Source organism: Rhodnius prolixus, unplaced genomic scaffold (genome assembly GCF_049639745.1).
Source record: "Rhodnius prolixus isolate KJV_2025 unplaced genomic scaffold, Rpr scaffold_9, whole genome shotgun sequence".
In the NCBI taxonomy this organism is placed as follows: Eukaryota; Metazoa; Arthropoda; class Insecta; order Hemiptera; family Reduviidae; genus Rhodnius; species Rhodnius prolixus.
In genome coordinates this window covers 28956660-28980878 of record NW_027411604.1, presented here as the reverse complement: position 1 = coordinate 28980878, position 24219 = coordinate 28956660, and the positions used below count along the sequence as shown (strand labels likewise).

Here is a 24219-nt window from a genome sequence, read left to right as displayed (position 1 = left end):
TTGTTAAAGTTGGGTGTTTTTCAACGATACCCTTTTTTGTGCACTTTTTGACGATGAACCCTTTATACAACTGTCCTACTGGACAGTTTTAATGTCATCCAGCTACCAGTTTCCCTAAAGTACAAAATATACATAAAACATGCACGACCCTTCTTTTAGTCTCTTGAGATCTATCTTTAAGTAGGTATGTATGTCATTCTTTTTATACTTGTATTTTTCATCTACAAATATTCTCTACATTATGCAAATTACTTGCTTAATCTGTTTGTATAACAGAACGAATATTTGTCAGCATGTCCTGTTGTCCTAAAACTGCTTGCATTTTTTTCAGGCTAATGTGAGTATTTCAATTATGTCTGAAGTTGTCAGACTGTTTCTAAATCTTATTCACGAAAACGTCTACTTCTATGGACGTTTGTGTGCATTTGTTTGTGTTGTTTAAATTTTTGTTTTAACAAGCTTTCACATGTGCATTCATTTACTGGGAGAAATATTTTCTATAGTTCTATATATTTTTACTAACAAATGTAAATCTAGATAATTTGAGACTCAGAGCAGAAACCTTCCATTAATAAGGTTTGAAGCACATAATCACTCAACCAAATCTAGCAAGAATGATGTTTATAAAAGTACCTATAATTTAAATGCCCCATTTCTATGAGACAAAATAATTTCAAGAGCTACAAAAACAAAAAGTTTTTAGCACATTAAATTTGCAATCTCCACACTCTAAATTTGCAATCTCCACACTCACTATTACATAAGGTAACATGACATTGGCTTGAAGTGAAGGTGAAAAAGCAAATGCAAGCTGAACTTGTGACCACAATCTTTAAACCGCAACTAGGCGTCTCTGATCCTGTCCTAGCAAAATAAAAATTAAAATGAGCTCTACATTTCTCTTCAACTTTCTCCTCTTCCTTATGCATTTAATCAATCAATCATTTAAGCAATAACTTCTGTATATAAAGAAGGGTATAAACTTCTGTAGGACTTAATTTCCCATTGAGATATTCTCTATAATATTCTCATTTGTGGCATTGTTGTGCAACCATTGAAAAAGTGCCGGACTGGAATACCAATTATCCAAGTAAATTGAGTGGCCTTTTTCTAGTTTGGCATGTGAAAATGAGTCACAACATTGCCAGACTTCCCTAAGTCGCCAGGCACTTCTTCAATGTTAGTGCTCGCACCGGTATAAACAACAAAATCTAAAATATAGCCAGATTCGCAATCGCACAAAAGAAAGAGTTTAATCCCCAAATCCTTTTTGAAGGAATAAATTGCTTGAAGCTGAGCCTTCCCTTGTACACAGTTAGACTTTCGTAAATACACAGTTTTGAAACGGATAGAAAGTTTTCCTGAATTTTTCTTTTAGAATGTCTTACTAGACATTCTTGATGTTTATAAATTTCTCTCCTTCTGGATTCAATTTTTGAGGGCCGAAAAATGCAACATCCTTAGAAGGAGCAAGTATCTATCTCGAGGCATGATTGTGGAAAAGACAAAGGTAAACTAATAAAAACTAGAACTACAAATAACCAAATAACAAAAAACTAACAACTAACTAACGTAAACTATAAACTAACTGCTGAATAAATGCTTAAAATAAAATTTTTATAAAATAAACGAAAGAAAATATGAACACGTCTTCACAGCATTTTTTTTTTATTAATTCTAGTAGATGATACTTTCATGTTAATGATGTAGATTTTTGACTAGACAGACATCATATGTCATGGATATGTCATATTGAAAAGAAATCCTGTTTGACAGCTGTATATCTAGAGTGTTTGTGCTACCTGGTGGAGAAAATATAAACTAACTTTTATTTTTCTTAGTTTAAACAGTGATTGTGCTGCTACCTAGGAGTGACAGCATAAACTAAATTTAATTACTTTATTAACTCCATTGTTGTTATTATTTATTATTTAACTCGAGCTTTTTTAATTAGGAAATATTACAGTTAGATGGTATTAGGTATGTGTTAATTAACGATACCGGAAGTAAGGTAAAATAAATTGTTTTATGCTGAGAAAAATGCATAAAATCTATCTTCCTTGTCGAGTGTGCAATAGGACTGCCAGACTATATAGGTAAGTGATTTTTGAAGGGAGGGAGGGGCGAATACTTTTTTAATAAGCCGCAACACTTTCTATAAAAATTCATAATTTTTACTTGTCATCCTCCTACAAAATAAATACAATAATGGTTGAATTTCTTTCTTTTTTTTAAATAATTCTTATAGATAGATACTTTTATGTTTATAATAGATGTTTTAGACTAGACACTCATAATATTCCATGATACTTTTATGTTTGATGAATTGAGAACTAGACTAGATTATATTTGGAGTAGACGAGCGCCAGAGCGATCTGTCCCCCGTCATCACTCAAGTCGTACTGAAGGAAAATTGTTTTTACAGCTGTACAGCTACCTGATGGCAAATATTTGAACTAATTTTATTTTTCCAGTTTTTACCGCTCTCTGACGGCATTTTTTGAAACTAATTTTATTTTTTCACTGGTTTTACCGCTCTCTGACGGCTTTTTTTGAAACAATTTTATTTTCTCTGTTTTTACCACTTTCTGTCAGCATTTTTTAAAACTAATTTTATTTTTTTCTGATTTTGCCGCCCTCTGCTGGCATTTTTTGAAACTAATTTTATTTTTTCACTGGTTTTACCGCTCTCTGACGGCTTTTTTTGAAACAATTTTATTTTCTCTGTTTTTACCACTTTCTGTCAGCATTTTTTAAAACTAATTTTATTTTTTTCTGATTTTGCCGCCCTCTGCTGGCATTTTTTAAAACTAATTTTATTTTTTTCTGATTTTGCCGCTCTCTGATGGCATTTTTTAAAACTAATTTTATTTTTTCTGTTTTTACCCAATATTATTTATTTGTTTCTTTTAATTAAACTATACTTAAATGAGTTTTTAGTGAAATACTTACCCGTACAGTACTTTATTTGCATGTTTATTTATTTATTTTTTTTAAATGAGTCTATGGGAAAATGAGAAAATATATTATGACGTCATTAAATTTGTTTAGATTATTCTTTATTTTGCTACCAATTATACATTTTTTTTATATAACAAAAACATTTAAAACAATTACATCTTTTAAGTAAAGATTCTTAATATTAACTAAATTATAAAAGTAAAATAATTCCATTACATTTTCTAACTTTTTTAAAAATAAATATTAAATAGTTTTTTTAAAATAAATATTAAATAGTTATAGAATGAATATTTTTCGATGAATTTTTATCTGTCGTCAAGAAAATGTACTAATAGTTCATAAAATGAATAACAGATGTACTACAATCGTACACAAATATGTGCTTCGAACAATCAGAGGGAAAAAGTAGAAACACATAAATTTGTTCGTAGCATGAGAAGTACAGCCATACAGTACTCATAGCGTGGCAGGCACTGTCAGTGGTGAGCCCATATACTCGTATGTGTTCGTAGCAGTTAAAGGGCTAGGAATATAACAAATTTTTGAGAAATCACTCCTTCAATGCTTCTATTTATTTCTTGACGCTCAGAAAGAAAATTGGATATGTTTAAAGTGCCAATTTTACAAATATCAGTCCAAAAAAAATCGGCTATGAATAATTTCATGAGCGTCCATTTCTACCGCTTCCTGGTTGCCTAATAACTTTTTTTTTGTGTCTAGTTGCCTTTGGAGAGTTTGAGGCATTGGTTACGAGGAAATAACAGATGGTACAACTCATGGAGGAATATTTTGTATCAGAAGGAGGAGTATTGCCTCATAATTTTAATTAAGGGATACTTTGTGGCATCTTTTGCTCTAAAAAATATTAAGCCTTTTAAAAATTAACTCTTCAATTTTTCGCATCCTTAAATCCTATAAGAAGAATATAAAAGTCACACACCCTGAATTGGTAAATCAACCAGTAACTCTATTAGTAAAAAGAATATCCAACTAGATTGGTTGTTTTGGATCTGTTCAGATTTCTAACCAAGCAAATGGGCTACTCTTTTTTTTTTCTTATAATTAATAATTTCTCAACACGAAAGCGCTTGAGAAAATTAAACTGATTTACTTTAAACTTAAACTACTGGTAATGGAATTTTTGTTTTAATTTAATATCCCTCCAAAAAATTTCTCCCTTAATTCTTGCGTTTTCTTAATTCTTCTGAAATTCTGCTACTTGATTACCTTCAACCTTCACCATTTACTAATATCAGCCTCTCTTTGGTCTCCTCATCGCTCAATGAGGATTACTTTAATTTATTTAATTAGTTGGAAATACTTGATGTTGTTTAGAAAGGCGTACATTGATGAAATCATAAATTCTTTAATGAGATTTAAATGAATATTCGTAATTCGTTAATATGTATTGTATATATTATTATATCCACATCATTAGGATAATAAGGACTTTGCTTTATTAACTCTATTTTACAGACCTTCCTACAGATTCTAGAAAAATTGGGGTCCACCAACTGTAATTAATTCCATGGAGGCTAGACTAATCAGTAGTATTCACTGGACCACCGTTCGTAGAAAAAGAAAGTACTAAAAGTTAGATTTATGCGAAGAAACAATCAAGTATCGCTAAATCTTGTTTAGAGCCTAAAATAAACATATCGGCTGCAACATTTTCCTGAGGGCAACTAGACAATTCTTGATATTTAATTTTGAATTGAAATTAAATGATGGTCTGGTTTAGCATGGAATTTATTTCTTCTATGTTACAAATTACAAATGATGGTATGCAACACATAATATATCAAACTTTTTCCACTTTTTGTAGATAGTAAATATCGTTTAAGTAAGTAAATATTTTGTTTATTACTAAAAAAGTTTTCTGTTAAGTGAATATTTACAATTTGAAAATTGATGAAACTTTATTTAAATTGTGCAATTAATCATACTTACAATTGATTATTTAATATATTAATTTCCTTTTGTTATGGCTAAATGAAACTCTGAATATAAAATCTTTTGGAATCTTCCTTTCATTTGTCTAGCAAGATTATTATGATTGACCAATTAGATGTAAATATGTATCAACACAGCTCACTCTGCACGTTGTGTAACCTGTCTCAAACGGAAGATTCTTTCCATTTCAAAACTGTCTGCCCCAGATTGAAAGAAAATAGATTACAATGTTTTAATCAAGAGATATTGTCAAAAGAAGATTTAAAGAAATATTTAAATGGAGACTATGGCTGGATTGCTGTCGTCAGTTACTGTAATATTGCCACGATACTGCGGCAAAACATGTTAAAAATTTAGAAGCTATAATTTGTGTGGGTCATTATTTGATTTAACTATTATTATTTATTTATTTTATTACTACTTTTTTGTTTTATTTATTTATTTTTATTTTTTATTTAATTTAATTTTTATTTTTTACTTATTAGGAGTATCTTTCCTTTATTTACTCGTTTTTTATTAATTGTAATATATACTCAATCATGTAATGTAATCTATGTAATGTATGAGATGACCGACTCCCCTGATGGTCGATGACCAGGAGGCAATCATAAATAAAGACTATTATTATGTATGTCTTGATGATTGATTTGGTCATTATAATATTTTATATATATCCGAATTTTATTTATTTTAAGGGAAAATTGTTATAATTCTTCAGTTCTAAATAATTTACAATCATCATCATTATTTAATGAACTTCCGAGAAGTAAAACTTTACGCCTTACGCGTTACACATTACGAGCCTTTTCCCATAGGAAGTGGGGGGCGGACCCGGAGGTGTCCCTAATGTTCTACAGGGCCACAATAAGAGCGGTACTGGATTACGGGTGTTTTCTGTATGGTCAGGCCTGCAAGTATGTTATGCGACCCCTTCACGTACTACAAAATAAATGTATCAGATTGTGTCTCGGATTCTTGAACAGCACACCTGTGGACGTAATGTACGCAGAGGCTGGCGAATTACCGCTCGCTTATAGAATAGAAGTACTGTCCGATCGATATGTCTTAAAAAAATTAGCCACGAACCGGATAATTTATAATAAAATAAGCCAATTAAATACCGAAGTCCTCACTCACAAATATTGGACAAAAAAGAAAGGCCCCATTTACACAGAAAGTTTTATTAGAATCTCTACCTTTAGAGATAAGGTATATTCTAATAATAAGTTAGATGTGTACAACTTAAAATACGAACATTTATTGAGCGAATTAAGTGTTAACACTTACTTCGACTTGATAAAGGTACCGGAAAAGAGGAGAACCGCGGCCTTCGAAGATTACATTTCTTCCCATTATCCGGGCTCATATCGTTTATTTACAGATGGGTCCAAAATCAATAATAAAGTCGGAAGTGCTGTGTATGATCCGGTTCGGAACTATTTTACGATAATTAAATTAGAAGATGAGGCATCCATCTATACAGCGGAGCTAATTGCTATTTTAACGGCTTTAAAATATATTTATTCGTTGTCGGAGAAAAAATATACCATTATTAGTGACAGCCAGAGTGCGTTGTGTAAATTATCACATATACACAACCAGTCTGCAGGAATGAATCACATTATCGCAGAGATTGTAGAAACTATTGCCATTTTTAAAGAGAAGGGAGTCTGCATTAATTTTTTGTGGGTAAGGGGTCATTGTGGTATAAAAGAGAATGAAATTGTTGATACACTTGCAAAGGAAGCCACCAATAGTGGGGAAATGGCTAATTATAAATTACCACACACCGATATCAAGGGTATAATTGCAAAAGCAGCACTACAAAAATGGCAGACAGATTACAATAATGGTGATAAAGGTAGATTCTATAAAACTATGGCAGATCAGTTACCTAGACACCCATGGTTTAAGGGAACTGTCACTAATAAATGGGTTGATACGACAATAAGCAGGCTGAGAGCGAACCACGCGGTGTGCGGATCGTATCTACACAGGATCAACAAAAGGTCCTCTCCTCTTTGCGTAGATTGCAATGAGGAGGAGGATTTCAAACATGTAATAATGATATGTCCACGTTATGTGGTAGAAAGGAAACGCATGTTTGACGATATATACAGGTATTTAGATGCACCATTTCGCTACGAAGACATTATATTCTCCACCAACATTTATGTGCTTAAGTCGATAGCAGAGCTAGCAATGAAATATGAATGTATTTAAAAGCGATAGCCGAATTAGTATGAATGGAAGAAAATGCTTAGAGAAGGATTACGTGATTTTAATTTTGGTTAAGCTCGTAGAAGGATGGTAGGAGCACAGAGTGCTGCTCCATCCATTAGCAGTAGTTTATGTAAATAGCGGTATATAGTAGAACGATGAATGTGTGAAGCGAATGTATCTATAAGTAAGAATGGAGAGTGAGTGATATTCTAGTGATAAGCACCTAGACGATGCTGGCTGTATGGCGGAAGCCAATGCCAAAAAATAAAAATAAAAAAAAAAAAAAAAAAAACTTTACTAACATTACTTTGACGAATGCAACTTTTGGCATTGTATCCAAAAGAAGGAAATAGCGGTTTGGTGGTTTTTTTCAGCGGTAATCCAGTGAAAGGACAGATGTTAGTAGGGGCAGAGGAAATGAAATAAATTCTGGAAGCTTTGATTATAACCTCTGCTGTTCCTTCACTCTACTACAGATTATGTTTATAAGTAACCAACCAACTTCTGGCCACTCATAGCCTGTCGTACTCCCAATAAGTGCATACACCATGTGTTTCTCTCCGTTCAGTGCGTAGTACATACCTTGATAACACTTGTCTAACAAGTTTTCACTTTGAAGAATCATGAACAGCTTTCATACTTTCATTTAAAACTGTTCTTTCACTTGAAGAGGTTAGTACCAACTTTGTTTTGTATTATTAATACTTACGAGCCAAATATTATCAAGGTGCCAATCGTTGGTTGAAATGGCGAGATTTATAACAAATTCTAGAATTTAAAATGTTTAATAATCTCTAATAATATTTTTTAATTGATCAAATTAAAATTTTTAAAAATCACAATTTCATATTCCGTAAAGTGCTTGCCGTTCTGCTGAAATTAAAGATTGAAAAAAGCTAGACCCATAGCAGTTTAGTCTTTGGTTAGCCTCCATGACAGCTAACCGACGCGAGCGTGCTTTCAGGTAATCTAGTACGGTTATAAGGCAGAAAAAACAACAATACTACTTGCTCTAGAAATATCTGCCGGCAAGGATTTGTGATTAATTTTGGCCCTTTTTTAAGCCGTCTTAACTCTCTCAGTTTCTGCAAACTTTAGCTAAAACCTATTATGCAGTAACTTCTGCACAAAATGCAGAGCAGTTCTATTCCTAGACTATCATTATTTCTTTTACAAGTTACGTCCTTTTCATTAACATAGCAGTTGGCCTCGGAATTGGCCAAAATATTCACTAATGCTCTCTTGCGCAATTGACTTCCTAGATTACTATTTATTTTTTATTTGTTAGTAATACTCGTACCTCAAATAAATTGCAAATTGTATGTTGGTATGAAACGTTTATTATTATTTAAAAAAACATTTTGGAGTTAATATTTTTGTAGACTTGAATACAAACAACTAAATTGAAGCGAACTCTACATTAACTTCCTATCTCTATCTTTTTTGATAATTTCTACTGATATGAACATGTGATCCTATAAAACTACATATCATGTTTTTCTATTTTTAAATATTTTTTGAACACAGCATCTTCCCTTAAGCATCTGACTCTCTGGTTCTAGTGTGTTTTGTTTCTCTTAATATTCCTCAATTTCATGGTTTGATAAAAAATAAAAAGTAAAGTAATTGTTTATTTTTTCAGGCGCTTTTACATCCATGTATCAAATTAGATGTCGTGGTTGGAGGAGGATAGCTAACTTACTTTACTATTAAAAATTCTCATATTAATCATTGTATAAAATCCAAGGCCTAGGCCAGGAATCGAACCCAGTACCACAATACTTCTTTGCGTGCGGGCTTTGCGGGCCCGTCTCTAACCGCTCGTCTACTGTAACGTCTTCCAGTTTGATAATATATGTATATTATTTTTTTTATTTCTAGCAAAGTCCACATTCTCCTTTCTTGTTTACACAATACTTCGTGGATCTCCTTTCCTTGGTTTTCGTTTTTGAAATTTAATTGTTTCGTGTAATTTTTTTTCCCTCTCAGGATTTAGTTAGGATTTTTAATTTAGGATTTTATTAAACCAACAACTCTACTTGTAAAACATCAAATTCTTCTTTGATTACCTTGAAAATATTGTTAATTTTCATATCTTCTTCTTTACCAATGAAATTCACTGAAATTACTACATAGTCATTCGAATTTTTACACTAATTTTTGCTTTTAAATCAATTTCGAATTTCTAACAGAATTTGTTTCAAATTTTCTAAGAGGATCCATTCGAAACCATGTCAGACAATTTTGATTTTTTTTTTAGCGATTACTGCATGTTATATAATCAGTCGTTAAATAAAAACAACTAAATTAAAGTTAAACCCAGACTCTAGGTTAACTTTCTATCCTGATCTCTTTTAATAACTTCTCCTGATTCTGAAACATGCGATGAAATTATTATTAAAAATCATAATAATATTAAATATATACCGCTAATAACGATTAAGTCCAAAGAATCTAATGATTACACGTATCGCAACATGTTTAATAATTCCAAGATATACTGGTAATTTTGTGACGACACATTTCCTGTTATTTTTCAAGTAGTTGCTTTCTTCAGCTATCTCTGATTACATATGTTGTCTAAGTGAAAGTAACTGTTCTTGTTGTCAAACTCCTGCATTTATCTCTCAAGTAGCCTGCATCCGTAAATTGTTGCAAATTAATGGTCGATTATGAAAGAAGGACGCAGTAAAGCAATTATTAAAATATGGTTAACCGAAGAGTAGTTTAGAGTTAATGCTGTCTGAGAACAAGTGGCTTGAATAGAGGTAGAGATTCGGGATAGTGGACTCTTAAGGTTACTATTATTCTAATTATTTGACTGTACAATGCTATTATTATTGAAGTAAATAATTCAAGAAGGCTCACTTTCAAAAAATATTAAACAGTACTTTCAAATTTAAAATAGGCTCAAGTTGGAAAATTATTTTGTTTGTAAATGTTTTTTTTATTTTTATGAAATTGTACTTCAGAGACAGCATGACACAAAGAAAGTGGTAGAAATCAGAGCTGTTAGTTTAAAAAGCAATGCAAACAAAGTAGAAAGTGAATAGCACATTTTCTGGAATTAAATCAGAGATGAGAATATTTTTTCTGATCGCAGGTTACCAAACAAAATGGCTAAAAAGAGCGGACTAAATTTAAATGTGAAATTAAGTAGTGACCAATCTATCCTGAAGGTGTACACATCCTTCTCTGTACTTAATAATCATTATTATTAATAACTTAAGAAGAAGTCGTAAGAAATATTCTTTATAGAATCAACAAGCATATTAATCTTACAAATTATTCGTATTACTATTTTTATGTGCCCTTATCCATTGCTATTGTTAAAGAGAACCGAAGCATTCATTGAACTCCAATTTTTGCGTTAGTAATGTTAGATAAAGTGTATTCAAATAATTAATAAACAGATAATCAAAAAATATAATTTTCTTAAAGTTCAAGGATACAATTAAAAATTGCATAATTTTACTAAAAGTAACTATTAAGTATTTGTATGTTTATTACTTCCACAAAATGTAACCTCATTAACTTTTTTTACATTATAAATTGTGAATGTACTTGATTATAATTATAGAAACGAATTGGAGATCGTTTATTAGGACGCTTGCATAAAACTGCTTCCCAAATTTTATCTGATTTTTTTTATATAGATCTTGACCATGACAACCTCCATCCGCTAAAACAAATTGTTATAGACCAATTTTACCCTTGATTAGTTTTCCTTTCTCCAGGAAGTCAATCTTTTCTAACGGTATTTTGCTTTTTGTATTCTAATGGTATAATTTGTGAGGCACTCCGCGAAAGATTTTTTTTTTCTTCGTCTTCTTTTCAGATAGGTGCTGAAATTCCTGTGGTAGTTGATTTAGAAATAAGAAAACCGAAAATAGTAAAGCTACAATGAAGATAAATACAATGTGTAAACGAATGTTATTAATTTCTCCGAATTACAATATTGCCGATTTGTAAAATGAAATTAGTAATGTATTTACTGGTGCGTAAAGTCCTTTTCTAAACTTTATTTTCCCTTTTATTGCTTTATACGTAATTTGATCAGCAAAATAACCGCAACTATTTTTTTTTTCCCCCGCCGCTTAAGTAGATTTTATTACTTTTCAAATAGATCTCCTAGAACGAGGTGATCTAGGTACCCACCTCGTCAACCTAGTTCTTTTACGGTAGCTCAGCACGTTAACCTAGATCAAGTAAAATTTATTACAAAATATATGTGTACAAACTTCACAGATAATTAAATTCCATTTCTCTCAAATTGTATGTGTTTGCATTAGTTCTTAAGAAGTCATCTTGGTCCTCACTTTTTTCAAAGATATTTCCAAAAAATTGTATTAATGTACCCTTCCTTTTATCTACAGGTAATCAGTATTAAAAAAAAAAAATATCACCTCATTATCTACATACCTTTAAAGTTAAGTCACAATTTACTGTTGTTCACCTTGTTAATAATCTTCTCGCTTTAGAAACAAGTTGTATGAGAACTGACACATATTAAATGTGTAAACTGATATTTTAAGTACCTTTTTGCTCAAATAACTTTTCTTTTTAATTTAAGACGACTTAACAATTGTGGTCATTGGCGCCCTGAGCTTTTTTTAGCTCAAAGCCAGCCTAAACAATTTTCTCGCATAGCATACATCACCAAGCTTCTAGCAAGAGAAAAATTAAGGATCAGCTGCTAGATCTCTGCCTGGGGATTGAATGCACTAATCAACGAGATAATTCCTTCCCTTGTTATTTATTATTATTATTTCAATCTATAAACTCCTCAATATTCTCATAAATTTAAATTGATTAGCTAAGTAATGTTTTAGTTTCGTTTCACTTGATTTGTTTTTGAGCTGTTCATTTATTTTATTCCAAGTAAATATTATTAAAAATAAAAATAATTTATTTATTTGTTTATTTTTTACTAGTAACCCCTGTTGTTTCATCCAGTTTCATCTATCGATTAGCATTCTTGGACAGCCACAACGTAATGAACGCATTTTAACACCAATTTCTTTTATTAATCATTAAATAAAATCCAAGACTTAGAACGGGAATGGAACTCAAACCACAATTAATAATATCTTTTTTGCCTTTCTCACTTCTAACCCGTTCGACTATCGAGGCGCCGAATATGTTAATTTATGCGATTTCATATCTAATGTTTGTTTTCAAAAAGCTACTTACTTCTGTTTCAGCTTTGTGAAGTAATTAAATTGTCTTAAAACTTGTAAAAAGGTCGTGGGATACATTTTTTACACATCCACCCAAAGTGAAGGTGAAAACAGATAATTTTTATGAAAATAATTTTGTTTATATTTTGTTACTATATCCAATAATAAAGCTGTTTACAGAGAAAAAAGATGGCCAATAATTCGGAGATAATTGACTATTTCAATGGGAAGAATATATTCCTTACAGGAGCTACTGGATTTGTTGGTAAATTACTGATTGATCAACTTCTGAGAAAGTGTCAACCAAATAAATTATATTTACTGATTAGATCTAAAAAAGGTATTGAACCAGATAAGAGGCTTGAACAATTATTTGAAGATGTAGTAAGTACCATTTTATTTTGTTTATAATTGTTATAGTGTTACATTCACAGCTGTTTCGATGGACCCACTAGCCTTCTCATCTCAGTGCATCGTCGAACTATGGCCTTTTCATCGATCTTTAAGAAACTTTCTTGTTGCCAGCGTGCCCTCATGCTCTTGATTATTTCCCTTAGATCCTTCTGCACGCTTTTCTTCCTTCTGCTTAACCTGCTTTTGGCCTCCTTCCGTCAGCGGTAATATTTAGGGTAAATAATCAGTTGAAAGCTTTTTTGGCTACAGCTGCCTTCCATCTTAAACCTCAGAAGATGTACAAACCATTACAATCGCTGCACCTAGACCTGAGAAGATAATTTAATATCCTCATCGTACAACTCTTTATTCTTGCATCTTGGCCATTATTATTAATTGGCACAAAAATTCTTCTCAATTTCTTCCGCTAAGCAGGTTAACCAAGCTGTTTAAGCGTCCAGCTTTCCGAGGCAAACTTGACAATAGGATTCATTAGGGAATTAAGCATCTGAATTTAGAACAACGACTGACAAATCGGCTTCTGAGGACTACGAAACTGGCTCTGTCCCCGCAAATATCTCTATTCGTTTTTATCCAGGTTCTCATTAATTATGGAGCCGATTACTAAAAAAAACTGCTCACCGCTTCAAAACATACTGGTCCTCTACTTCTTAGTACAAGAACTTTGGTCTTGTTTTCATTCACCTTGAAGAGCATTTTGCAAGATTTAGACAAATTCTGGAAGAAGTCTTCTAAACTTCGTTTTAGTATGATTTCGATTTTCGGAATCTTGAACAGCAGTGTGCTGGAGCCTTAAAGATGGATATAATATTCTTTTTATACGTAAGCAGTAAATTAAAGAAGCGCATAAATTTACAAGGGATATCAAGCGGCAGAAAGCTATTAGAATAAAAACTAAATCAAATAATCCACCTGAACGAAGATTTTTACATTAAACTAAGGTTTGTGAAGAAGTGCGATTAATGCGCTATCTATGAGATTCCATATGAATTAAAGAACGGGCCCATAGCATTTCTCTTTTAATTTATTACTTTTGTTTAAATAATGTGCGCTCACTTTTTCCCACCAGGTCTACGAAAGATTAAAAAGAGAAAAACCAGATATTCTTGATAAGATACAGTTAATAAGCGGTGATTTAGCAGAAAATAATTTAGGTATTAATGGTAAATCTGAAGCAACATTAATTGAAAATGTTAATATTGTCATTCATGGTGGTGCAACTGTAAAATTTGATGAACATATTAAAAAAGCAACTGATATAAATGTTAAAGGAACTATTTCAATAATCAAACTATGCCATCGTTTGAAAAAATTAGATGTAAGTACCAAATTCTTTGTTTTAAATCAGATATTCGCTTGATAGCTTACTAATTTTTTTTCATCCATTTTTTTAATGGAAGGAAATGTTTGATGAACAAGTTGAACTTCTCATTCTCATGCTTTCTTTTAGTCATGATATTTCACTTATCGTAAAATAAAGCAGTTGTTACAGAAAAGAGTCTGATATCAGAGCTCATCCAACAACATATTCAGATTGGTGTATGCAGCAGTGACTAAAGCTATCACAGGCATCTGAAAAATAACTTGTTTGTTTACTTACAATTAGGGTTTCAATGATGTATATCTATATACATTTTTTAAATAGATAAATTGGATTTGCAGAAGTAACTTTAATTTTCTTTCAGGCTTTCGTGTATATTTCTACTGCGTACTCTAACTGCCCTTACAAGGAAATAAAAGAAGAATTTTACGATCCTCCTATTATTTGCGATGAATTGATACTAATTACTAGCAAGTATAATAACAAGGAACTTGAAGAAATGACCGAGAAGTAAGATTAATTAAGTAAATAGATTAAGGCATGCTTTCATTCTTTAGTTGTAGAATTATTTTAATTTTTCCAAATTTGGTTTTGAACGGAATATGTTGAATATGTGATGAACAGAATTATTGGAAAGTGGCCCAACTCTTATGCATTTACAAAAGCTGTTGCTGAAAATGCAGTTAACACATATGCTAAAGGTTTACCAGTTTGTGTGTTTCGTCCAGCTATAAGTAAGTACCATTCACAAATTATTATGTAGTGTTGGGGAATTATCTCACTTTTTGTTTGTTTTTATCAGTTATTGGAACACTAAATGAACCAGTACCCGGTTGGATAGATAACATTTACGGTCCAACAGGACTTCTTGCTGGGGTCGCAGCCGGTGTGGTTAGAGTGATACACACTGACCCGAAAGCCAAGGCTGCTATTGTACCTGCAGACATGGTTGCTTTTGCAATAGTAGCTGCTATCCACAAAACAAAACTGATGGGGTAAGGTTTGTTAATTTTACTCATTTCTTGTCCACTTACGTTCTAGAATCATTATAAAGTCAAATAATATAACTCGAAGTCAAAAGCTGTTATCAATATGCACAAAATGTTTGTTTTTTAATTAATTTATTTATTTTTAAGTATTTCTATTTTTCCTCAAGATGTTTCGAAAAATTATGTTAATTTTCTATCTTTTAATGAATAATTTAAAAAAAACAATTATTTGCTTTCAATTATGAAAGAGTCTGATTTTAAAAAGTAACTAAGAATACATATACTTATTGAAAACTTTAGCAAAGTTAATTCCTACATAGTCTACAATTTAAAATGAAGAGGAGGAAATACGACCTTTTTAGAAAAGGATGTAACTAGGATTACTAAACCTTCCATCTTATTCTCAGAGATAATTTGTCAAAATGTATTATTTATTTTATTTACAGGCCTACAAATGAAATCCCAATATACAATTTTGTAACTGCAAAAGACAATCCAATAACCTGGTCTGACTACATGAACATGGCATTAAAAGTTGGCAAAGACATGCCACTTGAAAAAGCTGTTTGGAAACATTCCTGTACACTTCAATCAAATCCGGTTATATTTGCTTTATACACATTTTTCTTACACTTTTTACCAGCAGCATTATTGGACCTTGTCTCCATTATTTTAAACAGAAAAACTGGGTATTTATTATTACTTGTGCGGTAAATATTTTAATTTCATTAATTTAAATAAATTTCTGAAGAATAATTTTATTACAGTGCATTAAAGGCTTTGAAAAAAGGTAGTAAAATTATGCAAGTCTTATCATATTTTGCTAAAAAAACGTGGAAATTTTCTAATACCAATGTACAAGCATTGTGGAATGGAATGAATAAAGAAGATAAACTATTATTCAATTTCAATATGGAATCCGTGGATTGGTATGAATATTTCAAAATAGCCATACCAGGAGTTAGAAAGTATATATTTAATGAAACTGCAGAAAATATACCAAATGCAATGAAAAAATACAAGCGGTAAGCATAAAATTATTATTTACTTAAATTATTACTGAGTTCAGTACTTAACAGGGGAATAAGGTTAACATTTTTTAAAGCATTTTTGGGGGGGATAATCGATCTTTATTTTAATAACACCAGAAACTGGCAAGGGAATTCATTTATTCCAATAAGGTTTAGATGGCAATAAATCTGGAAGATGAATATGGAAACAGTGGAACATTAGAAAGATTATTGGTCTACTGTAAATGTTACACAACGGACGTATTAGCATCTAGAATGAGGGCTTATCTTACAACTCACTTTTGGGTGATGATCAGGGTTGTCTGTAACCGATTTTCCGGAGTCTGACAATGCATTGTAAAAATCACTGGGCGCTAATTTTGAGATATTGAGGCGCTTTAAATTAAATAAAACGATTGATGTCTTTTATTTAAGGCACTTACGTCCGAATGGTATATACTGTTTCCTCAACACCCTAAATAGAACTAATTGACCTTCGTATTTTGTGCTAACGACTGGCCTCATTTACGACCATCAAAACTCTTTTGCAACCTACCCGGAGATAAGATACTTGGTCACCCGCCTTAATTTTCTTTTATAAACCTTTTAGTTTGTAGAGCCTTTAAGTTTCAGTTATTTAAATCATCACAGTACTGGTGACTGCTTTCTTTCACTATAGTGTTCACTTTCCACAGACTGAATTTTCTTTACGGGTGTTTCCCTCTCTGAATAATTATTTTAATGATAATTATCTAAATACTTAGGTGAGGGTCGAAAATACAGAAAATTTCAACATTTTTCAGTATTCAAAGTCTTGTACAATAATTGATAATTCTTTTATCAATGTTTATCGTTTCAAATATTTTCTTAGAAAAGCTGGGCCACTTTATAAGCAATCACCTGTGCAGGAAACTATAAGTTATACTCTTAGCAGAAGAGCTAGCTAGAGATTACAATCTTAGAATGGATAAAATTGTTTTTGTTTTTATTTATTTATTTTTCACTTTTGCAGGCAATCAATAATACAAACAACGGTTTTAACATTTTTCTATGGAATTTTGGCCATGTTTCTATGGAGGTGTACCACTTATATTTCTCTAAAAACCTAAGAATTATTGAAATTATTAGAAATATAAAGTAAATAGTGTTAATTACTTTTTGCCATGTTAATCTTTAATCTTAATAATTGTAGTAACATAAATTTTTAAATTTTGCAAAATATTTTATATTTTTTTGTACAAACAATTTCATTTTAAAAAGAATTTATTTTTCTAAGATTTTTTTTTTTTAATTAGACCACTGCCTTGAAATTTAGTTACTATATACTTAATCAAGAACTATTTATAATAATACTTTTCTTAATAGGATGAATACTTTTAGGTATTCAAATAGAAGAGAAAGTAAAAAATTGTTTTCTTACCACTTAAGAGCTAATCAGTAAGTCTACAATAAGTCCACAATAAGTCTTCGCTTAAAAAAATAAAAAATAAAATAAGCCTTATTTCTTAGATGAATCATAATTATAACTCAACAGTTGTGGCACATAATACAATGTTTATACAGTGCGTTATATATTTTATATATATATATATTTAAATATATTATCTTAAAGATAAAATCATTTGCCTCAAAACAGAACTATTCGGCTAAAAAGTCACTTCCTAAACAAATAATCGGGTAGATCTTTTATTTTCAGAGAAAAAGAAACTTTCTATACAGAAATAAACATTAACCCAAACTTTAAGTAAGTTGTAAACAATTTATATTGAATATATATTTATTGAATCACTTACATTATACATCATGACCACTTCATTATTATTTATTTTTCAATAAGCTTGTAAGATAAAAAAATATTACTATATTGACGATTAATGACCACCTTTATCTTCCCTTCTACAGAAATGGCCTGTCCAATTTGATTTCTTCTTCCACATTGTTTCACCTAACATCACTTCTGCCCGTTTGAGCTCTTAACCAGCTGTTCCTCCTTTTTATCTTTCAAGCAATTATTCTGCATTCTCCTCTCCATTGTCCACACTGTTAAGATACTTCTACGCCTCTTTTTTAAAAATCTAAATCTCACAAACTGGCCGGAAAAACACAAGCCACGAGTAGCTTCTTCTTAATATCGTGTTTACATATTTCTTTTTTTTTTCTTCATTAAGTAGTAATGTCTACCCATAATCTTGGGTAATTATTACAGTAAATTTGGTAACTTTGAATGATTCATTTTTGTAATAAAATATTCATACACTCATCATCCTATGATATACCCTACAAGTGTGCTTTAAGTCAGAGTGGGGAACAACAGTTAGGAGAGATGAGTTCTTGTAAACACTGACCCACATAGCAGATACACAGAGAGTACACTCAGCATAGGTCGTTGGCATTTACTATAACCGCTAGGTATTATTAACCTGAAATTAAAAATTTAAAGCCTTTATCGTTGTTGTAAAATGGCCGAATTATTTTTAAATGAGTGTTTGAAATCATAATCTTAATTGACTTATGTAAAAGGATAAACTTGAAAATGAATTTTATCATTGATTGTGTTATTTATCTACTTCTTTTAAACTTGGACAAGTATAACTGTGGTAAGTAATGAATGAATATGATATTTATAAAAACAAAATCAGTTTAAGCTAGAATGTCATCAATATATACAATGTTATGATTTATTGGTACATATATTCTCTTGTTTACAGTCTGGAGAGAATGTATTTTGTTTATATTAAATTTTGAAAATTAAATTCCACACAAAATAAAGTTTTGAGATGAAAAAAATCAAGTGAACATTTGAGTGTGATTTGCTTACAAAACATGCTTTTGGTAACATAGAAAAAACAGTTAGGCAATTACTAATTTGTTGGGATGAACTTATGGCGCTTTGACCACACGCAGCCAGTAAGTGAAATTCACAATGTTGTAAAACTTATGCCATCCTTACTTGTCAAGATCACTTACTTCTTAACCAAACATATAAAAGTGTTGTATAACACTCATAACTTTCTCCCAAACTGCAATTTTTATTCACAATCTCCCATTAAATGAACATTACATATAGATCCTCTTAGATCAGGCATTGTTGCATCATTTTTCTTGGAGTATCGGGATATCCCAATCGGGGGCCTCAAGAAATAAAAATTGATCATATTTGAAAATGAGCAAACCACTCGTAAAAATTTACATTCCTTCTTGAAAATCCTGTGACACACAGTGACTTTAACTGCAACTGATTTCCTTATACGAAAGAAAAAATTATTAACACCTTTATGTTAATAAATGTTTCATGTCTAAAATTACAAAGTCTCCGAAATACATAAAAACTGTTTTTAGAAATAATATATTTAATGGCTACTTTTTCCTTAAGAGTAACGCTGTCTAGAAGTGTCTCTCAGTTGCTCAAATGCATCTTTTTTTTACCCCAATGCACCATATCTTTATAACTCCCTCAAAAAAGATTTCCAAAAGCATAAGTTTTGTTTAAATCTATTGTAAGAAATAAGTGCTCCGTAGAGGAAAATGATGGAATCGTAACCATCTTCGAGAACTTTAAAATATCAGTTTTGAAAAAATTATTCTAGTTATTCAACTTGAGCAAAGTTTCAATAACAATAATGATTTTTATACATTTGATAATTATGTGTAGGTAACAATGTAATATCATGTTTCTTCATTACTAAAATTTAGAGGACTATGTTACAGTTTCATGAGCATCTGTTAATAAACCATATTGCTTATAATGTATTTGAAATAAAAGACCGAATTGGCTTTCTATGTATGCACTCAAAGAATGTGCTTAAAATTAAGTAGTTGCATTCGTTTTCCAATTTCTCAAATAAAAAATCAGTCCACTTACACTACCGGTTAACGGATATTTTTTAAAGCTTCCGTTTGGGAGCGCGCAAACTTAATAACAAATTTTAGCTTTCTTATGTTTTTTATTTTAGTGATTTAGTGATTTCTAACATATATCCATATGTTCAAACATGAAGATTCTCTAATAAGACGCATTTTTTTTGAGAAATTTATAAAGTAATACTCTTTAAGAGGCTAGAAAAAAAAGAAAACGTTATTTTTTTACATTATGCAATGGATTCATAAGTATTTGAAGGGTCCTACTATTTCCGCTAAATTTTCTCAATGGTACGCACTTTTTAAAGAAATTTTTGTGCCTTTTTTCTTAACCTACCATCACTCATTCCTCCTCCATCACCATCCAGTTTTCTGAATAAAATGTTATAACATATCAAATGCCCATTACATCATTCCGTCAACCACCATTATACCTAGTTTTTTCCATTGTATTACTTCTAATCGATGCCCTTGTTTACCTTTTTTTCTCTTCTTCTTTTCTTGCAGAACTTTGGGAACAAGATTTAACCAACGAAATCACTATTGGCCCATCAACAGAAGGTTATAAAAATGTTGATTTAAAATGTTCTGCTGAGTCAATGTCCATTCAGATAGAAATGGAAGATGATTTTACCGGAGTGTTATACATTAAAGGAAATTATTTGAATAAAAAATTTCCTTGCTTTGTAGATGTAAATTCAGGAACTAAATTTAAAATGAAGATACCGTTTGATCAATGTAACGTAGAAAATGTGAGTATTTGTATTAATATTTAAAGCTACTATTTAAATAATACAATGGGGTATCATTCTAATTTAAAGTCATGTTTACATCTTTTGATGCTGTGGTTGGGATCATTTAGAAAACGCTTGGGAAAAATTTTGTCTACATGATCTTGCTGTTGAGATGGTATAGATGGGTACTATTGTTACGATTTTTTAAAGTTCATCCAGTTGCATGACTTGACTGTAATATGAATGCGAATGAAAGTCAAGACATGACTAATCAACTAAATGAGCCTCTTTTGTGGATTGGTCCAATCCCACTCTTCTGCTTAATCTGATGTAATGACTAAAAACTAATTAGCCAGACATTATAATTTAACTTTTTTCGGGATGGCACTCACGTTTATGCTAAACGCTACTCTCGCCGTCAAAAATCTGCGAATTAAGTTTCAGATTTCTGTAGAAGAGAGAAGCTAAAATTACCCAACTAAATACTCCCACACTCAGGGGCACTGCGAGCCGCTTGAACCGTGATGGGAAAAGAGTTGCCCACCTGCAAATTGCTGATTTCGCGGAAGGAAAGCGATGGAAACTTCTCTAGTAAGAGATCTCTAGCTGCGAAGAAGAATTCCAAGTGACCTGGCTAAAGGTCTAGGATAACTGAACGGTCTGACTATCTCCAAGAGAATAGGCAACGTGAATGGCCCATTGTATGGAGAAGATGTTATGTTCGCAGACCATCTGGACAAGAATTAGGCGTTAGAAGACACAAGAAAAAATGTCGACCATTCCGAAACTTTTAAATATGGGTCAAATATGGTAAAATACTGGAATGCAAAATGGGTGACGTTACTACCAGTAATTAAATTTCAAAAATTAATTTTCTTCTTCAGTTGTTTACATACGTCACTAAAGAAATCATTTTGTTTTGGTCAACTTAAACTTGTTCTTCTTGGTGTGTTAATTGGTTTAGATTCTAAAGAGATACTCATGTAATCATCTAGCTTTATATATTTCCAAGTGCTTCTAAATTTGCAACTTCAGTAATGCAACCAAACAAACCGGTTATAACATACTTTATCAATGGTCATATTTTAACCAATGTTGATACAACTAAAGATTTGGAAATTTTTTTTGTTTTACTCTTCCCTAAATTTTCTTAAATTGTTCTGTAGCTTTTCGGAATGTAGAATCATCTGTGTTTCAAATCATAGACTCCAAGTAGTTTCACAAGATCAGGATGGTTTCAGCTCTGCACTAGATATGAATAAACAAACACCATCTTCCTTCACCTCACATAAACACTACATTCAACATTTCTTTTTAATGATTTCTTATACAAATCAGCCAATAAAAATTGATTTCTTATTTTTATTTTATAAATTAATGGTAATCCCCACTGAAACGTCATATTTTAAATGATGTTGTTCATTAATTGTTTTAGAATAGTGGTCTGTATAAAGCTGTGCTGATAATTCAACATGATGATGATCTGATTATGCCTGGCGATGCGGCATTCAATTTAGAATGTGATTTTACTGAACCTAAAAATATTCCCGTCCATTCAACTGTGATTACCGAAATGTAAGAGTAATTTTAGTTATTTTTTAAGTACAGAAATAAAAAGTAATCTTCATGAATCGGTCAGGTTCTGGGAGTCTAACTTACCTGATTACACGATCTGTACAATGGTAAAACAACCGAAATTGCGACTTATGAGAGTTGTTCTCAGTTTTCGAGATTCACTATCAATTTCCACTATTAAACCTTGCATCATATAAAAAACAGTACTCGGATGTAGGTGTGACAGTAGACTTGAAAATGTGTATTAATTACAACAAATAGTATTACAGTTAAAGCCTGCAAAAATAATTGCGACTGGAAATACCCAAGATCTTGCGAATTTTATAGCCTTATAAAAGTAACTTATGTTTTTTTTTTAAGTACTCATTAAATTAATTTTTTTGGGGGTAATTTTCAATTTTGTTTAGTTTAATGATTAATAATTACGTTTTCCTTGTTTATTGTGCACTTCTAAGATAATTATGTAACGAACATTTTTCATCTATCAGTTTTTGTTTAATTTAATAGTTTTATTATCTTTTCAACATCATGCTGCTACTGATTTTCATATATACCTATTGTTTGATAGATGACTTTTCGGTATTTAATCGATTTTATTATTTATTAATTTAACCAGACTTATTTAATTTACTGCTAACATCACTCCTGGCTATTGAGTTACTACATTCCTGGAATTCTTTTTAAATTTGTGGATGCAGCCTGTCTTCATCAATCTTTCCTATTAAGCTTGAATCGAGCTATTCTCTAACAATAAATATGTGATTTTTACCTTTTTCTTCCTTATTTCAGATTTGACGTGATATCGAGGATTTCACTAGCTGATCCAGATCCATCACCAAAAGAGATACCTGAGAATCAAAGACTATCCGTTGTTAACAAATCAAATATTGTATCATTTCATCCCAAAATATTGAAATTAAGGAAAGATGAATTATAATATATTTTTAAAATGCTAACAATTTTGTTCTAATTAAAGAATAAGCTTAGCACATTAAGGATCCTTCAATTTTACCTAAATGATTTTTTTTTTTAATTTATTTATTTAGATATCAGTAAATAAAGTTTTTTTTTTTTAAGTTCTGATTTGACAGAAAAGATAGTTTGTGCTTTTTTTTGCATTTTCTGCTGAATAATAAATTAAGGCTAAATCACTTTTTAAACTCAAGATATGTGTACACAGTTAGAGAAATGTATTTATGTTTGTTCATTTGTGATATTTAGATGTTTATTTAGCCCATTTTTCGGATTTTTTTTTTTTTCTTATGACTAAATGAATTTGAGAGTTCGGTTTGATTTGTTAAGGGAAGGAAGAAAACGGAAGGCGCTTACTATCGAGCTCCAATCATAAATTAATCCACATTACCTACATTCAGAAGCTTAGTTTTATCAACATTACAAGCAAATATTGTGATAATGCTGAATGATGAGTGTTTTACAATAGATTTTTTAAGATAAGTTTTGCACAAAATGAATTAATTTAAAATTTAGAGAAGTAGGTAGTATAAAAAACAATGCACTTAATGTTAATGACCAAAATATACTTTTCTGTGATTTATAAATTACCTTTTTTTTTCTGATTAAAATAAAGTAGGACATAACAAAGGATAATCAAAGAATATACTTTTTATGATGCTTGTAAACTAGTCACAATCTTAAATGTTATTAGATCTGTAAAAATGTATGCATAGTATCATATTCAACAAACAAAAATGTGGCCTTGCTGCTAATATCAAGTTTAAGTAGTTCCAATTGAATGAAATGATTTGTCATGTTATTATCTTTCTTCTATCTCTCTCTTCGTTTTCCATAAAAGTATTGTTAGTTTTCCTGTTGTCACCACTATAATTTTATTGTTTATTCAATTTTGATTTCTCAGCTATTTAAAATTTGGCTGCCCAGTATTATTAACTTAGTATTCTTGTTTCTGATTAAAATCCATGCATTGTTTCTTTTGATTATCAGTTATATACGTATGTTTGTGCACCATACATTAGTTTTATT

The 24219-nt window shown here is 30.9% G+C and overlaps 2 protein-coding genes and 1 long non-coding RNA gene across 3 annotated transcripts; 2 read left to right on the top strand and 1 right to left on the bottom strand.

Moving 5' to 3' along the window:
• The first annotated feature begins 7581 nt into the window (after nt 1–7581).
• On the top strand, nt 7582–17328 carry LOC141454604 (fatty acyl-CoA reductase wat-like). The gene is made up of 10 exons (XM_074129034.1): nt 7582–7809; nt 12342–12421; nt 12498–12701; nt 13801–14049; nt 14417–14562; nt 14677–14786; nt 14855–15047; nt 15488–15730; nt 15809–16066; nt 17064–17328. Exons 3-10 carry the CDS (start codon nt 12507–12509, stop codon nt 17158–17160), a joined length of 1491 nt encoding a protein of 496 aa, XP_073985135.1. The 5' UTR covers nt 7582–7809; nt 12342–12421; nt 12498–12506; the 3' UTR covers nt 17161–17328.
• On the bottom strand, nt 15489–23919 carry LOC141454614 (uncharacterized). Its single transcript, XR_012458819.1, has 3 exons — nt 23782–23919; nt 22988–23066; nt 15489–18471 (listed from the first exon to the last, which is right to left on the bottom strand). It is a non-coding gene; the product is annotated as an uncharacterized lncRNA (long non-coding RNA).
• Nucleotides 18467–23177, top strand: LOC141454613 (uncharacterized). The gene is made up of 4 exons (XM_074129050.1): nt 18467–18648; nt 20417–20661; nt 22079–22218; nt 23008–23177. Exons 1-4 carry the CDS (start codon nt 18585–18587, stop codon nt 23153–23155), a joined length of 597 nt encoding a protein of 198 aa, XP_073985151.1. The 5' UTR covers nt 18467–18584; the 3' UTR covers nt 23156–23177.
• Nucleotides 23920–24219: the final 300 nt, after the last annotated feature.